The 22,186-nt window shown below is 35.7% G+C and overlaps 1 protein-coding gene across 1 annotated transcript in view; it reads right to left on the bottom strand.

Annotated features, from left to right (window-relative positions):
* The window catches only part of LOC130051812 (39S ribosomal protein L21, mitochondrial-like), a 62,092-nt gene extending 42,960 nt beyond the window's left edge, over positions 1-19,132 (bottom strand). Inside the window, exons 1-3 of the mRNA XM_056154522.1 lie at positions 18,813-19,132; positions 15,213-15,327; positions 14,837-14,889 (exon numbers count right to left, since the gene is read on the bottom strand). Of these exons, the coding sequence (XP_056010497.1) occupies positions 14,837-14,889; positions 15,213-15,327; positions 18,813-18,885 (241 nt within the window). The 5' untranslated portion in view covers positions 18,886-19,132. The remainder of the gene's footprint in view (positions 1-14,836; positions 14,890-15,212; positions 15,328-18,812) is intronic.
* Positions 19,133-22,186: the final 3,054 nt, after the last annotated feature.

The raw sequence follows: 22,186 nt of genomic DNA, 5'->3' as shown, positions 1-22,186 counted from the left end.
CTTGAAATATGAGAACAAAATTATAATAGAGAACCCCAAAAAATCACGATTTTGCTTCATCTTAGATATTTTTGTTCAGAGATTTCGTGCCTTAGCCACTCATTACGCCCTTCCCTTGGATAATTCCTGGTTCCGCTCCCGCCACATGCCGTCAACTAAATATCCACTAAGCATGTTAAGTGTTGGACCCCCCCACCCCCACCCCCCCAAAAAAAACATGTCTGAAACACACTGACAATTGAACCTGGCACATTGCGCATAAATTGAACTATTATAACGAAAGGTCAAATTCAAGTTACAAATTTGTAAGTTTTATTGATGAACTTAGTACAGTCTCGAAGGGCACGTAAAGATTTAAAACATTCCATAAACATTGGCAATCTGCGCCTTCCAATGAGCAATAATCCCCCTCATAGAAGTGATTTGCACCTCCTCTCCTTTCCCCATCGATCTGAGGGCAGGGATGACCAAATTCAAGGGAATAGATTACCTTCTATTTTTGTTCAAAAACTGGACGTGTCCTCTCATGACTTTCGTAATACAAATTCACCAGGTTGATTTTTAAAATCTTATCCATATTTTACATAAGCTCAAATAATTGAAGTCCAATAATATACGCGCATCAAATCAATTATTGCTCTCATCAATTCAATTGATGCGCACATCCATGTGGTGGAAATATTGCTCACAAAAATTAATTTAGAGCTCTGTGTGAATGTCTTAAATTCAGACTTGATGATCTCTTTTATTCAATTGAGAATCTTTTTAATTATATACAAGGCTATTTTATAAGTAATTAATGTGCGCATCAATTCTTTTAAGGAGAGCAACAATTCAATTAAACCCCTTCCCCATAATCACGCACTTTAACACATATACCTTTGCCCCACAATCACACACTTTAACGCATATACCTTTGCCCCTCAAGCACTTTAACGTACTTTCAATGCGCATTTGTTTTTACTGCGTTTTATCATTGATACAGCAAAAAGTGTTAATTCTTTTTTAATATCTTGGGTTGTAAGACAAAGTAGTGACAATAATGAGCAATTTGCCAGATTTATTTGATAGTTCCAACAGTAGCAAAGAGAAAGATTTGGGGATACACTACTGCAATGCAGCTCCATTGTTTACCGACGGGAAAAATCTAATGTGGTATTGTAGAGGAATTATTCATGTTTTGTTCTTGATTATTTTAATTCATTATATATCTACAGGGTTATTAAGATTACTGATTGTCAGGAAGAAGGTAATTTTATTTTAAAGTTGCATCAGAAGGGGGGGGGGGGATGTTAAAAAGCCATCACAAATTACATGAATTTCGTGGTATGCATAAGTTAAGTATAATCAAACGAAGTACAGGTAACTCTCGAATTATCGCCACTCAATTCATCGCCATTTTCGTTATAACGCCGCATTTTTCTAGGAACATTTTTCCTGTTACTTAAAACTCTCATTAAAACGCCAAATTCGCTATCGCCATTTGCCACAGTGTTTTCATTACAAAAGTCTATTTCACCGTGTTAATTATCTCGATAAACCGCCATAGGTGCACGTGGTCAGTGAAGCAGTAAATTGGTCATTATCGATCTCCGGCGTACACCTGGACAGAAGGATCCCAGTAATTGCTGTATTGAATAAACAAGAAAATTACTGGAGATGAACTGTAGTCAAGTTGTTTATACATCATAGAAACACATTTCAATTTAGCTATGGTTTCGCCACGAAAGAGGGTCCTGTTAAATTTCGATGAAAAAAAGCAAATCATTACGTACCAAGAACATCATCCAAAATGTACCCATCAGGATATTGCAAATCATTGTTTATGTGGTTTATGCAAGTAAGGACAAAAGATAACTCTTACATATAAAAGATCGGTAACTCTATTTCTTCAAGATGGCGGTAATTCAATTCATCGCCAAATTCGTTATAATGCCATAATTTCATAAGAACAAAAGGTGGCGGTTTATCGAGAGTTGACTGTATGAAAAAAATGGGGGAAAGGATATTTTTTAAAAACATATGTATATGTATTCTCTTGCGAGGTTAACACAACAACATTCTTATTTTCAACGAGAGAGGAAATGTGTGCATCTTCAATTTGGTAAGGACAAGGTACGGTTTTAGCCAAAATCTGCCCTGTCAAGAAAATTCACCAAAATACTAAATCTGGTATTTGAGAATGTGCCATTTTTGAAAATGACCATTGTTATTCTTTATCTACCATAGTAGCTGTAATATATTCAACGGAAAACTCTATATTAAACTGACGACGTCACCAAATTTGACGTTAATTTTGACGTAATATACAAGTTTTCCCTAAGCGATGTTTTGAGTAGGAAAATAAAAACTGTATCACACAAAGAAGTATTAATTTTTAATAAATGCGAAATTATTGGTTTTTGTACTGATTTCAATGGGTATTTAAATGGAGATTGAAACCACATCAGATATGCTGCACAGGGGCAAAAACTGCAGGTATTCGCGGAAAGCTTTTCTGGTGCAGAAATATAATGGTTTGAACACCAAATTAAAGAAACATTTATATACTGGTAACAGTGATTTCTTATTTCTGTCTCCAACTTCCTTTATTGTGGCGAATTTTAAGATTTTTTTTTATATTTGTTAAGAGTCTCGCGTGCATTCGAGAGAAAAAATGATGACATCAAAGGCAGCTCAAATTCAAATCACTGAATTTTATGCGAAGTTTGGGTTATCACCAATGTAATTCTTCACGAATCGGAACACAATAGAATTCATCGGCATTTGTTTTTAATTGGCATACGCAATATTCCATATATGTATATTCTCAATATTATATGCGTGGTATTAATTTGGAGCAAAATGTCATTTCATAGGTATACTCAGGAAAAAACGCAGTGTTTCTGAGAAACTAGAAACACAACTTCAAAGGGAAGATAATTATGAAACGGTTACCAGTGGTAGGGCATTTGCTTCGTATCAGGGAGGTATAGTGTGTTCGAACCCCGCTCATGACATGCCACATCGAACCTGAGACGTAGACATACATGTGCTCTTCGACAAATGCTCGACAAAAGTGAGAATCACGGGTCTTTCAGATAGGCACCTGATGCCACCTCGACTGTGTCCAGGGGTCCGTGTTTGCCCTACTCTTTATTTTGTATTCTTTATAGAAATTACGTAAATTCATCACTATTCGATATCTTCAGCTTTTCGTGACCTTAAAAAGGAGGTCCTGTGTCACAAAAGGTGTTGGCACGTTAAAAAAATCAATGCTATAGCCTTAAGTGCTAAGCATAGGTTTTGTAATGGTTATCTTCTAGCATCCGAGTAATATTCAAATTTTCAAATAGATGGGCAGACGGTCCTTCTGTTACGAGTGCGCCGACCGCCCATCTCTTTGATAATGTGAATTTTACGAGGATGCTAGAAGATGACCGACTTGTCACATATTTCAAAAGCTTCTCATTTTACATTTATTGAACCATACATTCAATACTATGGTAGATTACCATATACCATCGTCGGAAGATGCATGTGTATATAAAATTTAATACATTTTACCTGTAAAAATGAAAACTAACTTAACGAAAATTGATTATCCCTGTCAGTATCAATCACATATTGGTGGCTTGATAAATAATTTTTCAGGAATTTAATTCTATACATGTATTTGTACAATGTTTTAAGAAAACATGTATAACACAAATATCAAAGTAGGAAAAGGATTAAAGACTTGCACTAGCAAACTCTTTATAAAATGAGAGAGAGAGAGAGAGAGAGAGAGAGAGAGAGAGAGAGAGAGAGAGAGCTATTTAACATTACTGACTGCAAACACGGTCACAGGTACATGTATGTGTATAATTACATGTATTTGTTACATAACACTTATCGTCTGTTTCAACGCCCCATACATCGATCGGCGCACGCTTTACCCGTGAAACAGCAAAAGTAACTTCACGAAAACTTAATTATCCCTGTCTTGTTTCTATTGTGTAATTCTGATGTTAGTACCGCCCATAAGATAACAAGGTGGGAGGAGCTCGTTTTATCACATATGCGATAAAAAAAAAACCTGTTGGTGATAACCAGATACAATTCTTGAACAACAAAAGAAAACCACTGTAAATATGTGACAAATATGTGGTACTTCACATATAGCTGATGATTTCTTAATTTGAGTGAAAAGTTCTCAAAAGGAGGTAAAATAAACAAAACATTAAAAACTTTTAAAGTCAAAATTCTCTCTCTCTCTCTCATAAATATACCATGCCTCAAACAGACCGTCTCTCATACATATATTCACACACACTCTCACTCACCACTATCAGGCTCAGATTTCTCCACAAAAAAATCGTCAATGTGTTCAGTACTGTACAAATGAGCGATACAAAACTGGTACATCCCAACACTTGGTTGGTGCAATTCAGTGTCATTGTATCCACTTTTGTCCAAAGAAACCCTCTTAAAAGTTGTAAAATACAAAAATCATTTGATAGTTTATAAAAGAGAAATAAAACTTAAGACTTGCTAACCAACCCCCGCCCCATGATAAAAGAAAACCATTCAAATATAAACTGCATTTTCTCATTATGCAAGTATATACATACATCGTATATTTATCTCGAATGGAGAAAACCAAATTTTGACGGAATGCTCAATATTGCGAGTCTCAATATTATATTTGTATATATCCATATGTTGTGTATTCGCTTTGTGTAACCTCCCTCCCCCGGACTGTATTTTATAGTAGTAGAGAAAGATAGATGAAATGTAATTGTAAGTGATACATTGGATACATGTAATCAACCCACTCCATTGACCAATGCTACCAAAATCCCTATTTTTATGTTTGTCAATGTTTTCGAGAAGTCAACCCCCCCCCTTTTTTTTGAAAAACGATCTATGCGCCTATAATATATTTCAATTTCAATCATTGTAAATCAAAATACATATCGTAATACGAGTAACCCATATGGAGCAAATTATCTTTCAGGCACCTCAATCATACCATTTAAAAATAATTTTAATGAGTAACATATTTTCAATTCCTTCTAGGACTAATGCAAGTAAAAAGTGCCTTGCAGGAAATATATGTTAATCCCTATCTTAGCTATCCACAAACCTTTTTTGTTTTGTATTGTGTTTTCAAAAATGAAAGTGAATTAGTGTTCCCCAAACAACGAAATAGTTTTGTAACCATTGCAGATATAGTAGAACACCAAAAAAAAAAAATTGCCCAAACATCAGATGAAATTTGCATCACTCTGTACCTCACAGATTTTCATGACATACTGTACGCGTTATTGATTGTTTGATTGTATCATGCTTACGTCTTGGTGCTTACGGGCATTGAGCAGTGAGGGTTCTTTAGCATGCCATATTGTGACACGGGTCATCTGTTTTTAAGGTCATCTCCAAGGACCGGTGACATTCACACCTGATGACGAGCGTTTGGCGATGGAACTGTCACTACCTGTTTTTAACGATTTAGGTCTGTCGCGGCCGGGATTTGAGCCCTGTGCCTTCCGCATGCGGGGCGAACGTTCTAACCTCTTGGCCACCGCGGCGGTGTATTTATAAATAGTGTGCGTAAAATTTTACATCGTATAATTTCTGACAAATAAATTGTCTTTGAAAACTATAAAATTTTACACTCGCACTAAATACGTCACTGATGTATGTACGTCCCTAGGTGGATATTGTCGTCTGCTGTTACATGTAATATACCACATACTGTTTCCCATTTAATCAAATGAATGTGAATGGTAAAAATAATGCTTGAATCTTCAAGGAATATATTATTTATTTTAAAAATCGTCCATCGCTATATAAACTATTTAAATGTAGTTTGCCTGGTATGTCTCACGAATCGTCGGTTGATGCTATTTATACACCGTTCTGTTTACACTATAGCCATAACAACAAATTTTATTGGCATCCGGTCTGTAAGATATAGGCTTAAATTTATCCGGATTTTTATTATTATGACGATTTTAATAAATGTCAAAGTGTTTAAAATAATAACTATATGAGCATATATTATTTGAAAATATATTTACTACTCAAATGATTCTCGTTTCCTCTTCAACCACCACGATCAACGCAAATAGCGTCACGATGGCGAATTTGTTAGCATCTTTCTACTGATATTTTAACCCCTCTTCCATCGTCGCCCGGGATGAAACTAAGAAGAATTGTAAGTTATTTAGTAAATTTTTAATCCATATAAAAATTATTCCGGGTGATGAGGGAAGAGGTGTTCAATTTCACAAGTTTATCAATACAAAAACCATGAAAACACCACAAATAACCTGAAAGCCCTTACTTTTTTTGATTATGTACTACGCATGCGCGTAGACGAGTTGATTTCCATATGCTTTTGAGAGTTACTATAAGTTACTCTTTTAAGAATTTGACTGGAAAATATCTCCAACGCAAAATAATTTTCCTCCATAAACGCCGGGCAGAATTTGGCCAAAACCGTACCTACTCCTTTGTAGTGCTGATAAAGAGACCCTAGTCAAAACCATGCCTTTCAAAACTTGGATGCACAGATTACGCAAACTTAAAAATCATACTATATAAAAATTTATCCAAACAAATGAAGTCAGTCACGGACACAAAATCTAACATTTTATTAGATTTAGCATGAAATGATTGGCAAAATGTATAATGTAAATCTGTTTTTTATCATTATTTTTTGCAATAAAATTCATTGATTTATCGAATGGATCTATGCAACTTTTATTTTATTTCTAAAAAAAATTTACTTTGCAATAAATGAAAGAATAAGTAACAATTCTTAATATGATGGGGGTGGGGTGGGAGGGTGCGTCTCTAAGTCTCCAATTTGGTCAAGTTTCGGGTAAAATTTGGAGAGAAACCATGTTGCTTCAAAATGCCAATTCCTCGTAAAACCCATGCATTTCAAAACTCGGATCGGACACACGTGAAGACAGGAAATAAACCACGCTGCTTACAAAACACAAGCTCTCGACGTTTTAAATTATATGTAGGCTATATAATAAGAATTAAATGTAATGAGAAGAATAAAACCAAGGATGAAAAATCTAACATTTTCTTTTAAATTACATTTACCACTGTCAGAACATCTTCCAAAGAATAAAACGATATATGCAACATGAATATGTTATAAGAAACACGAGAAGAGTCAAACGAAAGCTTCGATTTACTTATAATTTCATAAATTCATCAAATTTTATTGAAGACTGGTCGAGTCTATGCAATTATTATTTTATTTTTAAAAAATTCAAGATTCAATAAAAAGAAATACATATTTAAGGAAAAGACACCAGCCCATCAATTTTAGTCCCAATAAAATGTACATGTATTTGCCAATGTAGCCACATATGTAGTGTATCGATTGGAAATAAAGTTCGTTTAAGTTTTAACTTAACTACCTATCAAACATAACTCAACACCTCAGTAAATAGTATATAGCCAACAGTGTACACTGGAGGATGTGCAAATTTATCATTCAGACTTATACACAAATGTGAATGATAATACACAATACTGTTCATATAGATATACTAGACTAGTACAGTTGTATATATACAATAGTACATCTTTGTGAACACCAGAGCCGGCCAGGAAAACCCTAGAAATAAAACGATAATAATCGTGAAAAACTCTAGGACACCTGTATCCGATGCCATTGCTCAATGATGCAGGGAGAGTGTGACGGACCTCACACTTTACAAATATATAACATGCTAGATAAAAACTGAAAATAGCAAAATTTGTCCTATCAGCATGAACGCCGGCTAGAAAGTGACAAGCCTATACAAACCCGCTTACTCCCCGTGACAGTATACTACCCCCCTATTGGTCAATAATGGACCAAAACAACTATATAAAACACGCTAATATAACATGAATACATAATTTTCCCGCTTTTATTAGCGAACAGTGGGAAATATAATTATCAAGATTCGGGTGCACTGGTAGACGGGAAATATTGCACAATCATACATAGATACACTGTAACAAGGCAAATACACATATTATTAGTTACACAGTTAGTTAGTGACCTGATACAGAAAAATACATGGTGTGAAAAGAAAACCCGTATCGGGCTCGGCGATACGGGTTTTCTTTTCACACTATGTATTTTTCCGTATCAGGTCACTAACTAACTGTGTAACGAATTTATCACGTCGAAGACCTCTAACTGTATATGTGGGGGTCTATATCATACAACTTAGTCAAATGTCTTTCCTTTTGACACGGCTGCAAGTCGAACCCGACGATAAATAAAATTACTCGCCCAATACGGATTTTACTCGCATGATACGGTTTTTTTCACGGCGTCATGTGACCAAGATCTGACCAATTAGATTTCAACAATTTTGTCTGAGGCGTGATAAATGTAAATATTCTACCATTTATATGAGAAACAATTACCAGTAAAATGCGCATCTTCCAACGCATAAAATGATTTGCAAAATGAATGGTATCAAAATAAACACATCGGGAATTTGAATTTCCTTTCTCATAAGTCACTCAATTACGATGATTCATTTATCAAATATCTAAAGACTGGGTTTTAGTTCAGATTTATGTAATAATTAATTTTAACCAATTTTAAAGAGTGGGTACACTGATATGTATGTTAAATGAAGAGAGACAATATAATTGTCTATAATATTCAGTGTTTCACTGGATCAGTGTTAAGTACATGTAAGTATTTATCAAATAATCATTATATCATAAATTTTATATTTTCTTTTATCACATTGTGATTGCTTGGCGTGGGCCGTTTCACCCGATTTTTAGAATAGAAGGAAAATAATTGTATTGGATATCTAAGTTTCAGAATTCGGGTTTTAAATTCATTTTAATAGAATTACAAATGCTGTGATAAGTTAAGACATGTTCTTATTTCTGTTCAGACCAATCATTTTTTCGAGACGTTGACATGTTTGACTCGTTATGATCTAAGTATCCGGTTGATCAACCCAGCAAAAATGGAAGAAATATGTCATACACTTCCTGATCAACAGTGACCATCAACACATTTCTTATCATAAAGGAGGGCACAGATATGCATAGGAGGAGGGGGTGACAATGATATTTTCCGTTATTTTGATATGCAAATAAAGGTAAATATTTAGTATAATGGTACACCCCCCCTCCCCCCCCCCCACACACACACTATTTCTGATAGTAGTATTTATTGAACGAGAAGAACGTAAGCTTGAAGTTATGAATTGAACTCATGTAATGAATGACTACGACACCCTCCCATACACTCACACAATCTAATTAATCACAGTCGGGTGGGGGTGGGGGGTTGGTTGGTTGAGGCTGTTTTAGTTGATGAACACTCCTCCCCTTCCACGAATCAGGACTTGAACTTCGGGCAAACTCCCCATTTTTATTTCCTTGTCAATAACTTTAGACAAGACATCTTCGCCTCCCCCTCCATTTATATGTTGTTGATAAGACGATGCTACGTGCCTTGTAAGAGGAAGTATAGACAGCATGAAACCGAGGCCTCACATTGACACAATTCCTAATCAGAACATACAGGACACCACAAAAGACAATTGCAAGGTGGTTACAGTGCATTTTTAGCCGAGTTGCAACGAAGTTGAACTCGGCTATTGGTTTGGTGATGCATGCGGGCGGGTGGGTGGGCAGGCGTCAACAATTGGTTTCCGGATGATAACTCGAAAAGTTTACAATCTTTTCAAATGAAACTTTGATATATTGTTGGGTACCAGGTAAGGAAGACCCCTATTGATTTTGGAGAAAATAGGTCAAAGGTCAAGGTCACAGTGACCGAATATAGAATGAAAATTTCAGAAAAATTTGGTTTCCAGATGATAACTCAGAAAGTTTAAATCCGAATCAAATGAAACTTTAATATATTGTTGGGTACCAGGTAAGGAAGACCTCTATTGATTTTGGAGAAAAAAAAAGGCAAAGGTCACAGTGACAGAATATAGAATGAAAATTTCAGAAATATTTGGTTTCCGGATAATTCAGAAAATTTAAATCCGAATCAAATGATACTTAAAGATATTGTTATGTACCAGGTAAGGAAGACCCCTATTGATTTTGGAGAAAATAGGTCAAAGGTCAAGGTCACAGTGACCGAAACTAGATTTAAAATTTCAAAAAATTTTGGTTTCCGGAGGATAACTCGAAAAATTTTAATTTGAATCAAATGACACTTGGATGTATTGTTGGATACCAGCAAAGCAAGGCACCTATTGATTTTGGAGAGAAAAAGTCAAAGGTCAAGGTCACAGTGACCGAAAATAGATTGAAAACTTCAGACAAATATGGTTTCTGGACAGTAACTCAAAAAGTTTAAACCTGAAATTAGTTCTTCACAATTATGAATATGCCAAATCATTCCTGACTTTACAATGTATCCCATGCAACTCGGCTCATGCACCCCTGGGTGCATACATTGATTTTTGTAATTTCTGTTCTAAAGCACGAAATTCGAACTTGATCTGTAACTTGTTATGGCAAAGCAATGTACCAAATATCAAATGAATATCTGCAAGCACAACAAAAAAAGTCTAGAAAACTGATAATTCATGTTATTTTTCTAAGTCCAGGGGCCATAACTAAGTGAAAAATCAACAGACAGAGACAAAATACGAACTTGATCTGTAACTTGTTATGGCAAAGCAACATACCAAATATCAAATAAATATCTGCAAGAACAGAGAAAAAAAGTGCGGAAAACTGGACTGACAGACGCACTGACTCCGGTATTTCTTAACTGCAATAATGTAGCCCTCTCCGATTTTTTTTTTCAGAATAAAAAAAAATCGGATAGGACTGCATTATTGCAGCTACGGTATTTCTATGTCCCCTTCCGCGTTGCAGTGGGGGACAATTAAGTATTGCAATATCATTTTTGCTAGCAATACTAGGGCTGGGACGATTCAGGGTTAGCTCGATTCGGTTCGGTTTCGATTCAGAACAGCACGGTTCGGTTATTTTCGATTCGGTTCATGTTAGGTCCAATTTATCTAATGACACCACAAAAATTAACAATTTTAATGAGTAGCATATTTGATTTGATTTTATTCAAGTTACATAACTATATGTCGTCATTTGTAAACATCATATTTATTCATAATGGCATTTTATAACTTTGATAGAAAAAAGAAAACACTGACAGTCCATCAAAATTTGATATATTAATGTGCTGCATAAGTTTTGGATTATTAAACAAATCTATAGTGAATCTAAAATGTATATGATATTGTTTTCATTGATATGCAAAAATTCAACAATTTCATCAATTGAGAGTCTTTGAAAATATCTCCTTTATTGATTTACTTCTCTCATATTAACTGTCAAATCTGTGTCATTACCTACAATATTGATTTCACTCCACCACTGACAGAAATGGTATATGTCATGTAAAGATAAACTGCATTACAGCAATGATCTTACGGACCATATTCTGTTGGTATCTGAGATTTGAAAATGCTAACTCTCAACACAGTCGTGATTTAAATCTCTGTTGCATAAAAAAACACATGCTCTGCACATTACTCGGACGCCATATTTGTTATTTTGGTGTAAGTAAAATCTAAACCGAACCGAACCGAAATCCGGAATTTGTAATCGGTGCATCGAATCGAATGGTATGAATCGCGGTGCACCGAAATTTCGGTGCACCGCACAGCCCTAGGCAATACCCAACCCTATTGAAATTCAATCTGATTTAAATCAGATTTTTGATCCGCTCCATAATCATTCCTCTTCCAAACCCACACTATCTCAGACATTTAGCTTCCACTTATTACAAAGAGTCTATCAATAGATGAAATCAACATCACAAAATGTATATATGATTTTATTTGTACTCCAAGAAATGGACTTTCATCAATAACAAAAACATTTCTGTAAAACAATGTCTTACTTCTGTATGTCTAAAATTTCTTCTGCTACATTGACCTCTGGTCACCCTTATGTAAACAATGACTGAATTTGGTAACTTTGATTTGGGTGATGCAGAATTGTACCTTCTTCTAGACGATGACATTTGGCCTTTAGCAAAAAGGACATTCACAGGATTTATGGCTAATATTTTTAAGTCGTCAAAATGCATTAAGACCTACACACCGCACTGTCTGCATGCCACAGCAGCCATGAGTGATGCCGGATTTCAAGCATACCAAATCATGTTTATGTCGGGACATCGAAGCAAGGTGTCGTTGAAAACCTATTACAGAAATTTATCGAGTCAATAGAAGCGTTCAGTGAGCTCAACAATTACAAATCCAAATCAAAACCGTCGCATACCTTTGTACACTTCCACATCCTCTGCGATCTCAGTTCTTTCAGGAGATCATCTGCGGCCTCTGTCCTGTGTTTAAATGATTTGCCTACACCTGATGACTGCCGCCCTGTTCTTCATGTTCCTCCACCTCAGTCTTCTGTTAACTCCGTAATATCCACAGAATATCTTTCAAAGTCGGTCTTCAACAACTGCGTCTTCAACTTTCAAAAGTGAAAGGGCACATCAAAACTGTAACGTTGTGCACCCCCTTTCGTAGTACATTTTTATCAGTTTTTCAAAACTTACCAATTTAGACATAAGGAGAGTTTCAATCATATATTCTTGAGTGAATGTATATCATGTTTTTTGTTGATATACAGTGGAACCCCGTTATTACGTTTTCCAATTTGTCACGATAAAATAACGTAATACCGGGGTCAACGTAATAAACGTTCCCAGTGAAATCCATTAAAAATATCATTTGGAAACTATATCTTCCGTTGATACTCCGTGAAGGTGTGTGTGTGTGAACATATCTCTACTGTCTTTGTTTTAAAGACTATGACACTTGATTTATTTACATCTTATCTTAAATGTCCGTAATTCTTCATGTTTTCATCCATTTTCTTTATTTCTTGTGTAGGATAAATTAGGATGCTTTGATAAGCATTGCAGATCTGTTTTCGTTTCCGCCATTTTGTTCAACTTTAACATAATGCGTTCATATAAATTTCTCTCAATAACTCGCTCCGGTTCGTATTCAACATTCGTACAAAAAACAAAAAATAACAAAACTTTTTCTTAAGTTATATCTCTACTACACGATACAAAACACAATTTAATAAATCCCATCCCAAAAAAACCCCCAACAAAACGACGACACAAAGCGCACGCGATATCCAACACTTGCACACTTCTTTCACCAACGATAAACACGGAGAACAAACGCATCCACTTTTTAAAAAATAATGCACTAATATTAAGATCACATTTATAATACTAAATGGTGGCACTAAAATCACGTGCACATCAACAAAAAAAAAAGATATCAAGGGATTTTAAAATGTTCACCGAGCTAAATGCCTTGCACGAATCAGCCGATAACACTGGGCAGTTTGATCGGCGTATTTATGGACAAAATCTAACAACATCCAAACTATTATGTCAAAATAACTGACAATTGTTTTAATTGAACACTACCTTTTCTCACCTAACTATGTCTAAGCCGTTATCCAAGCTGTTTCAACTGTGATACGATAAATGCTGTCCGTAAATAGACTTTTAATATCAAAAGCAATCACACGATGCTAAACATACAAATGGTTTTGAAATTATTATTTCTTTGATCATCAAAATATGAAAAATGAAGAAAATTTTATTGAGTACAATTTCTAAATAAACATCATTTAATTGCTTATCACTGGCTTCGATACCGGGTATTCACCTGTATTCATGTCACTAGATCTATCAAAGTGTGATCAGTCAAGCATCTCTAATCCCCTAACAGACCAGGAAATTTACATGGTGACTGCCTGTGGCAGCCAAGGTGTGAATGGCTTATTATTTTGAGAATCACTATTGAATAATTAGGGGTTTATTACGTTTTTGTCGGAATTTTTACAACGTAATACCGAGTCCCGGCATCTTGGGACAACGTAATAACGAGGTCTATATTATATAGGTTTGTTAAGAAATGGTTTTGTGCTTTGAAATTCCAATGTAATATGCGGACTAATGTAATAAAGGGGGAACGTAATAACGGGGTTCTTGCTTTTGAGCATCTTAATAATTAAAACAGTTCTTCATTTGATGGAACTTTGTTTTGTTTTGAGTTTTCATCATTTTGAACAAAGCGTTATGAAGGTCAACAATATGAAATGTATGGAAACGTATTGATAACACAATTCAGCAATGGTTATCGGTCAAAAATGTAAATATAAGTAATAAGGTATCATTTTAAAATATCTATTGGGATATAAATATGGGTTGGTACGTGATCAAATTTTCCATAAAGCCCTTTCGGCCAAACCGTATTTATATCTCAATAGATATTCTAAAATGATACCTTATTTCTTAATTGGAGCTCCACATGCTAATATATTCATCTGCTACTATACCCAAGGTGTGTTTCATATAGAGAGAGATGATGTCGTTCATCAACTAAAATACTTTAAGATTTCTACAAAATCCTTGTGGTTTGTATCATTATTGTCATGACATTTATTTTATTTCTTCTGTAAAAGCAAATACTTTTTTGGCGGAAGCATTCACAAGAAGTCAACTGCAGTTGCGTAAAAGAATTGGAAGGAGAGGCCATGTGATTGCTGTATTGTAAAACTTATACGGTACTAATTTTGATGCACCGGATGCACATTTCAACAAATAATGTCTCTTCAGTGATGCAATATGGTGATCAAGCTACTGCTCAACACCATAATAATATAATTAATTAGTTATGTGTCATGAATACATCATTGTATCCTTGCGAAAATAATGTCTCGTGAAATAAAAGTGATCCACAGTATTCATCAACTACCATGTCTTGCAGACTTGTTTAATAAGCTGAGTTACCCTGTGACCTCTGTATTCCCTCTGTCTCTGTCACCTCACTGGATACCTTTGCTCTGAAATACATGCATGCATACAGAATCCTGTTTTATTTCCTGAGGTGTTATTATTTTCATCCTCCCACAATTAAATATTGGGAGGAGGGGGGGGGTTGTTTTAATGTCCACAACTCATTTTTAACCTTGGTAACAATGCTTTAACCAAAATAGAAGCTTCATACATGAAATAAAAGGTCAGAGTCATGTGATTCATAAAGATCAAGGTCATTCATAAAACTAAATGTGGCTAGGCTCCGGTGACCAGGCATAATGTTACATAAATACATCTACATCTTGTTTTTTCATTTTGTTGATGTAACAATTTCTGAATTATACCTTACCTGTTAGACAGATAAATAGACTGTACATGAAAGTATCTCTGTACACAAAATGACATGGGAGGTCTGAATGGGACCTGTCTGCTACTCTTCAAAGTCCTCAGTGGCCCAGTATTACCTGCCAAAAAGGAAGCAAATTTATATTTATTGATTAAAAATACTCTCTGCATCCATCCATCCATATACCAGCAGCAAGTTGCGAAACTGACATGAAATTCATTATAAATTCATAATTACCCCACTCCAGGTATGATTAGTGAAATTTATTTAGCTAAATATAAGTCATGTTGTGAATAGCTTCAGATGTCTAATCTTTAGAATCACACTGTCACATTTGATTTATACTGGGAGTGACTCAATAATAATTACAGTTATTACAGCAGTATCAGATTTCCAGTTGTAACAGATGACTTTCAGGGACGAAGCGCTTTTAAATCCTCAAAGAATGCAATCAAAGGACCTCCCCACTTTAGCTGTGACACATGGCTCCCGATGTTTTAGTAAAACATCAAAGTTTGAATTTTGCCATTTACAATGCCCCAATATGTTCATTAATACCTTCACTTACAGGTTTGGTATTTTATTTTACTGAAAAGTTTGTTAATATTAACATTAAGAGCTACGCCATCTTTTGAAGTCGGGGTTGTCTGTTTTTGATAAATCTATATTGATATTCATCAAATGACCAGTTTTTAAAGCTTTTGTTTATATTCAGCACAAAGAAAATTATATCCAAAAGGCAAGCCCGGACAATCTTGTGTTGGTGATGAAATTCATAAAAAGCTGCAAAAACTATGTGTTTTTTCTACCTCATTTACCTGTCTTCACCTCATCTTGACCTGCTGAATATCAAATCAGCCACGTGATAATCTGTGCCACACTAATGCCTGAAATACTTGTCAGGCAGAATGGTATTGTCGACTACATGTATATATATACCAAATAGGGGAGACAGGGGAGGGGGAAGCCCCTTTCTCTCATGTAAAACTTTGATCCCTATTGTGGTCCCAATTACCTACCCCCGGGAGACATGATTTTTACAAACTTGAATCTGCACTATGTCAGGAACTTTCATGTAAATGTAAACTTCTTTGGTTCTTCAGAAGATTATTAAAGATTTTCCCCAAATATTTGTCTGTAAAACTTCGATTCCTATTGTGGTCCACCACCCCCCACTCCCACCACCCATTTGTTAAAAAAAATGGTAACTGATTTTGGAAATAATCAAAATGTTTAGGGTCGGGGGTAAAAACTAGGGACAGTCAGGTAACCTGAACCACACATTTTTTTTATTTGGCCTAAGCATTTATTAACTACATGTAAATACCGATTATATAAATCTTTGATCGATACAGTTCTCCCGATTTTGGCCAACTATCAATCCATTGGATTATGATATTTTTCCCGATTATTCAACACTAGTCACAAGTGAGTGTGCTTTACAGATTTTAGTTTGATCAATTGAATAAATGATCGGTTTTAAACATACTAATATTGCCGAAGGCATAGGTGGCGCTGCACACACATATTTCTATTCAACATGGAGCATTGACCCAGCTGTACATCATGCTCAATAGTCAATTTCAAAATTATACATGATATAAGCAGTCGATCCTGATGTCATTATTTTCAATGCTGTAAGCAATACCAGACAATACCAGAATGTCCTTTTTGAATGGTTTTAAAAATATGTGGAAGGTGCACGCACTTGAATCAAACGGAAAGCGGTCAGTACAACAAGTTCCAGCAAGGCTAAAGTCGCAGAAAATCATGAGAAAACGAAACGTAGTAGAAGTGACTTAGATGAAGAATCAGCAGTAATGCTCAAAACTGTCACAAGGAAATCGACACTTACTTGCTTTTAATCCATTTTCAACATGTCCCCTGTCCCAGGTTTACGTTAACTGGTCTTGGGAGCTGTCACAATAGGGGACCAGTTAAGAGAAAAGCAGGCTGGCGTAATCAGAGTTGTGATTTAAACCCGGGACAGGGGCATGTTGAAAATGGATTAAAAGCAAAAAAGTGTTGATTTCCTTGTGACGGTTTTGTGCATTGCTGTTAAATGTTTGAAAACAACTTGTCCGGTACATAGAATCACCGAAATTACCGCTAATCACCGAAATTACCAAAGAAATGACCGAAATTATCCATAAAGGAACTGAAATTACCTCAGTATATGTTCAACTATATGCCATCTAGTCACACTTCAAATTTCATGATGATTGATAACGATTTGAAGGAATTGTGGCCATTAAACCGATTAATGTGAAGTGTAAATTTTATACAAGTTATTCCCCTTTATATACCTCTCGTACACGTGAAACAATTTCTTTCACGTGTGGTTGTTTGAATGCAATGCACTGTAATATAGTAATGATAATATATTGCCTTATTCTACGCTACATTTAGAACTTACTAGTGATGGGCAATCGGACCAAAAACCATAATCGATTATCGGCAATAATCGGATACATGTAATCGATTAATAATCGATTATAATCGGAATTGGCATTTAAGTGTTTTCCTAACAGAATCATTAAATGTATGGAAACAACATTTGAATTCTTCTTTGTTTCATTTGTTCACAGGTAAATAAATCAGAAGTTCAATATATCAAGTAATGGAATTTATCTATAATCTCAATGTATCAAAGATATCAGAGATTGACTCCTTTATTTGACTGTTGAATGTCGTTCTTGTTGCCGTCCTTCATATCTCCCGCCAATTTGTTTGCTTATTTTTGATCGGGTTTGACATACAGAAAATAAAATTTGAACAAAGTTGAAGTGATTTCCGGATTTTGTTTGGTCAACGATGTCGGCGACTTTTATATTGTAATCGATTAGTAGCATCGTAGGTCTCTCAACGACCGACAATCGATCATCGGCGACAATCGTTTCATCACTAGAACTTACTGGCTATTTATAGTTCGCTTACTGTGTACGAGAGTTCAGTAAAGGGAAGTAACTCAGATTCACACTTCACAATAATCGGTTTTATGGAAACAATTCCTTCAAATCATTATTAATCTTCATGAAATTTGATATGTGACTAGATGGTATATAGATGAACATATACTGAGGTAATTTCGGCCCCTTTATTAGTAATTTCGGTAATTTCTTTGGTAATTTCGGTGATTAGCAGTAATTTTGGTGATTCTATGCACCCCAACTTCTCTATTGCGTAAATCCAGGCACATTGGAGTCGAAACGTCGGTTGAAGCATAAACCGTCACCGACTCCGGCATTTATACGTTTTCCAGAATCAAAATATGAATGCTTGCAAAGAGAAGTCGATGTAGGCTATGCCTCTCGACTTCTCTAAAGAGAATAGTGCCAGGCCTATACTAAATTAGCTGTCATTTCATTGAATTGTTTTATCAAGTCAATTTTTTCCTGTTTTGACATTTAGAAAGAATGTAGAAAATACCCACAGCAAAAACCATTTTAAAATTTCATTTTAAAATTTTTGACTGGTATTGCTTAACATACGCGAGGATCAGCAATACGAATCACGTTTCAAAATACTGAACTTATACAGAGGAAATTCGAGGAGTTGTGATTCAAAATCTTCAAAATGCATTATGAAAGCTTGTAATAATACCTGTGGTAATTGACCAACACTGGTCAACATGCTTAATCAGAGTCTCGCATCTTTTCCATAAATTTACATTCATCTTCAGCAAGAAAAATGTGTTCTGCGTGTTTTCCTAAACTGGTTCACAGCTTAAAACGGTAAGCGGTAAATGTAGTACGACCGAAACTCCAAAGCCGAAACCGATCCAAAGTTATTTTAAACTGGTCCCCGCTGATTGGTGCTACACACCGATTTGGCTACACACGAGAGGTCAACAGTAAATTAGTACCCTGTGTGTAGCACCAATCAGCGGGGAACCAGTTTATTTACAGTTCGGCTCTAGGTTCGTTCGGCCTCAAGTTTTTTGGCCTTCGATACCTAGTCGTTTCGGCCCAAGTTTCGTAAGCGACAATATACCGACAATGTAATATTGTTTTTGTTAATATAAATGTGTATTGAATTTATGCTATTGTTGTTTGTTGAAATGGAAACTGTTCGAGTGTAAGCTTATGAGACTTTAATGAAGAGGAAATTTTGTATGATGAGGAAATAATTGGAGGTAGTGTTAGAAAAGATTATGAAATATATGCAAAATTGTTCAAATTTTCTTTTCCATAATGCTAAGCAAATTGTGATACCATGATCATTGAGAATAGTTTTTGAAATCGTCAAGGCAAAAAATTTTAACCGAGAAATACTATGATCTCTTAAAGGGAAAGGCAACCCTAACCACATAGTTGCTTTTATGAATAAAGTATTACTTACTGATATCGTAATTGACAGTCTTTAACAACAAAAATCCTTGCTTAACAATTAAATCAATATTAATCTATCATCTATTTTAAATTACCCGCCGCTAAGAGAGTGGCCATTGAAGTTTAATTTATGAGCCACACCGTCTATTCTGGTTTATTTCATCAGCAGCACTGTAAACATGACAAGTCACGAACAGTTAAGTTTTGAGCCGTATAGATTTGAGCCCGTTCTTTCACAAGAAGAAATTGAGAAAAGAAGACGTTCAGTCGAGCCGTAGACCAGGCAGACGGTACACGTTCTTCATACAAATGTCTCGAACCTCAACTTGTCATTATGCAAATGATGGATCCATGGCCGTAGGAACCGGGGGGGGGGGGGGGGGGGGGGGGGGGTAATCCATATAGTAAAATTCACATATAGTGTAATGTATAATTATTTTTAAGCAGAAAGTTCATTTAATTCAATGAGACTAAGAGTCAGTCAGTGTGAATGTCCTTTAGCTTAAATAAAAAAAAAAAATTATGAAAAGCACTTAATGCCTTAACATTTCTTAGGGCATCATCCAAAAGGTCGTAATCATGAGGTAATGGTTCGGTTCTCGTTCCCAGCTCCGCATCTGGCGTCAAACCTATGATATGTAGTGACTGTTCCTTTGCCAAGTGTCCGGCACTAGTGTCGTTTAAAGTCCTTTACCGGTATTTGTTGACGACTCATACGAGTGAAAGAATCTCGCAAGGGACGACTGATCAAAAGGTATCTAATATGTGTGACCTTGGGTAGCAGGGGACAGTTTCGCACTATAGGCCCGGTCAACTTTTTCAAAAAATGGAATTACCCTGTATTTGAAGTGATATTACATGTGTAAAAATGTATACAATAATTTTAGGATGCATGTCAAATGTAGCTGAGTGCTTAGTAAAAATGTTGATATACAACATGTAGGTGTCACCATGATTCCTAGCATATAGATGGGTGCAAATACGAAACTAAGACACGTGGTCAGTTGCTGAAGAAATTCCGGTGAAAACATGCAGGGTCTAGCAAAAGGTCTGCAGCTGTGAGGGAAGGTGGATGGCCCCATATGAGAGGTAGATTTTTGAGAAGGGCAGATAGGGTTCTTGATTGTGCACAGTGTCTAAATCCCCATGTTTGGTACTGTGATGGTGTGGGGGTGGTGCGGATTAGCCCAAATGAGGGAAAATCAAAGCAAAAAAGGGGAACCTGCTCAGAGCATGTTTTGTGCACCAGCACCAGTATTTATAGATTACATATAATTTAGGGTCATAATTTATTAACTACACTAATATGAAATACAAGTATTGACATAAAAGGGAAATATGATTTTTCATTAGTCTGTCATAATCTGACTTTGGTGTATACCCCCTATCCACATGTTTCAAAACCAAAGAAACTGTCCCCTGCCACCTTGACTAACTTTCAAGGTCTAATAATTCATTAGATAGCTTGTTCATAGAAACTTCGTCTTGATACAAAAATGTCTATGCTCAACTGCCCTAATACCAGTTCAACGTTTGTATATATTTAAAATCTTTTTGTAAAGCTAATATGATGAATTGTTGACTTTTTTATCATCACAGTTTTTATGGTGTGAAGTACTATTTATCAGTGACGTAACACCCCCAATGTGACGTAGGTCATGACGTGCAACAACTTTTTCAAAGCTTGTAAAGTCTCAGGCTGTCAAGACCTGTTTCATTCTTGGTCCAAGAGTAGACACTATCGTATCAGTGTAAGATCAACCTTCCGCACAGTTTTAACTTTGATTATATTTCACAATGTATGCCCAGACGGACGAAAGAAAGGCATTTTTCGAAAAAGTGCACGAAGAAGCAAGGAATGCAGGAAAAAAGGGATGGGGAGCACTAAGTTTTCTTGTTAGACTCAAAGGGCAAATTTTTAAGAAATATCCTCTTCCAACAAGCATACCTAATATCCCAACTTCGAATATTCGAAAAGATGCTGTTTCCTCAGAGCTTTATCCAAATGATGCTCCTTCTGGGCTTATCCCGATTCAGATATATGGTGATGGAAATTGTTTATTCAGAACTAACTCTCTCTTTGTGTTTGGACATGAGGACAATTTTAAGGAAATGAGGGTACGAATTGTGTTTGAACTTGTTTCAAACCTGAAGCGCTACACGAATGAAAACACTTAAGTGACCATGTCCACAAACAAAAGTTCACTTCAATATGTCTTTGAAAGTTCCCTGTCAGAAGAGTGTTTAATTACTTGTGATTTGATTGCTTCGTTACAAAAGGAAACAATAAAAACAACCCAGAACGGTTACTATTCAAGCCTTTTACATATGTTCGTAGCTTCTAACGTTTTGCAGAAACCAATCATGTCGATTTCCCCCGAGGTGCAAAACCCTGGTGTAAACAGACAAGATCATAATCAGCTTATTGTTCCTCTTGACCGTGCTGATGCTAAAGAATATCAGGATGCTATCCACACATGTGGACTCAATCAATTGCTACAAAAATAGATGGTTGGACACCTAATCATTTTGTTGCCTGTATTCACAAGCATGAGGAACCTCTTTCAAAGCGTTCGAGGTTATCCTTTGAGGATTCTGAACCTCATCGCTCATTTGAACCAAAACAATCACAAGATAGTCCTTCCC

The sequence above is a fragment of the Ostrea edulis genome, chromosome 1 (genome assembly GCF_947568905.1).
Source record: "Ostrea edulis chromosome 1, xbOstEdul1.1, whole genome shotgun sequence".
Taxonomy (NCBI): domain Eukaryota; kingdom Metazoa; phylum Mollusca; class Bivalvia; order Ostreida; family Ostreidae; genus Ostrea; species Ostrea edulis.
Note: the sequence above shows the minus strand (reverse complement) of the source record. Positions and strands in the feature narration are given on the sequence as shown.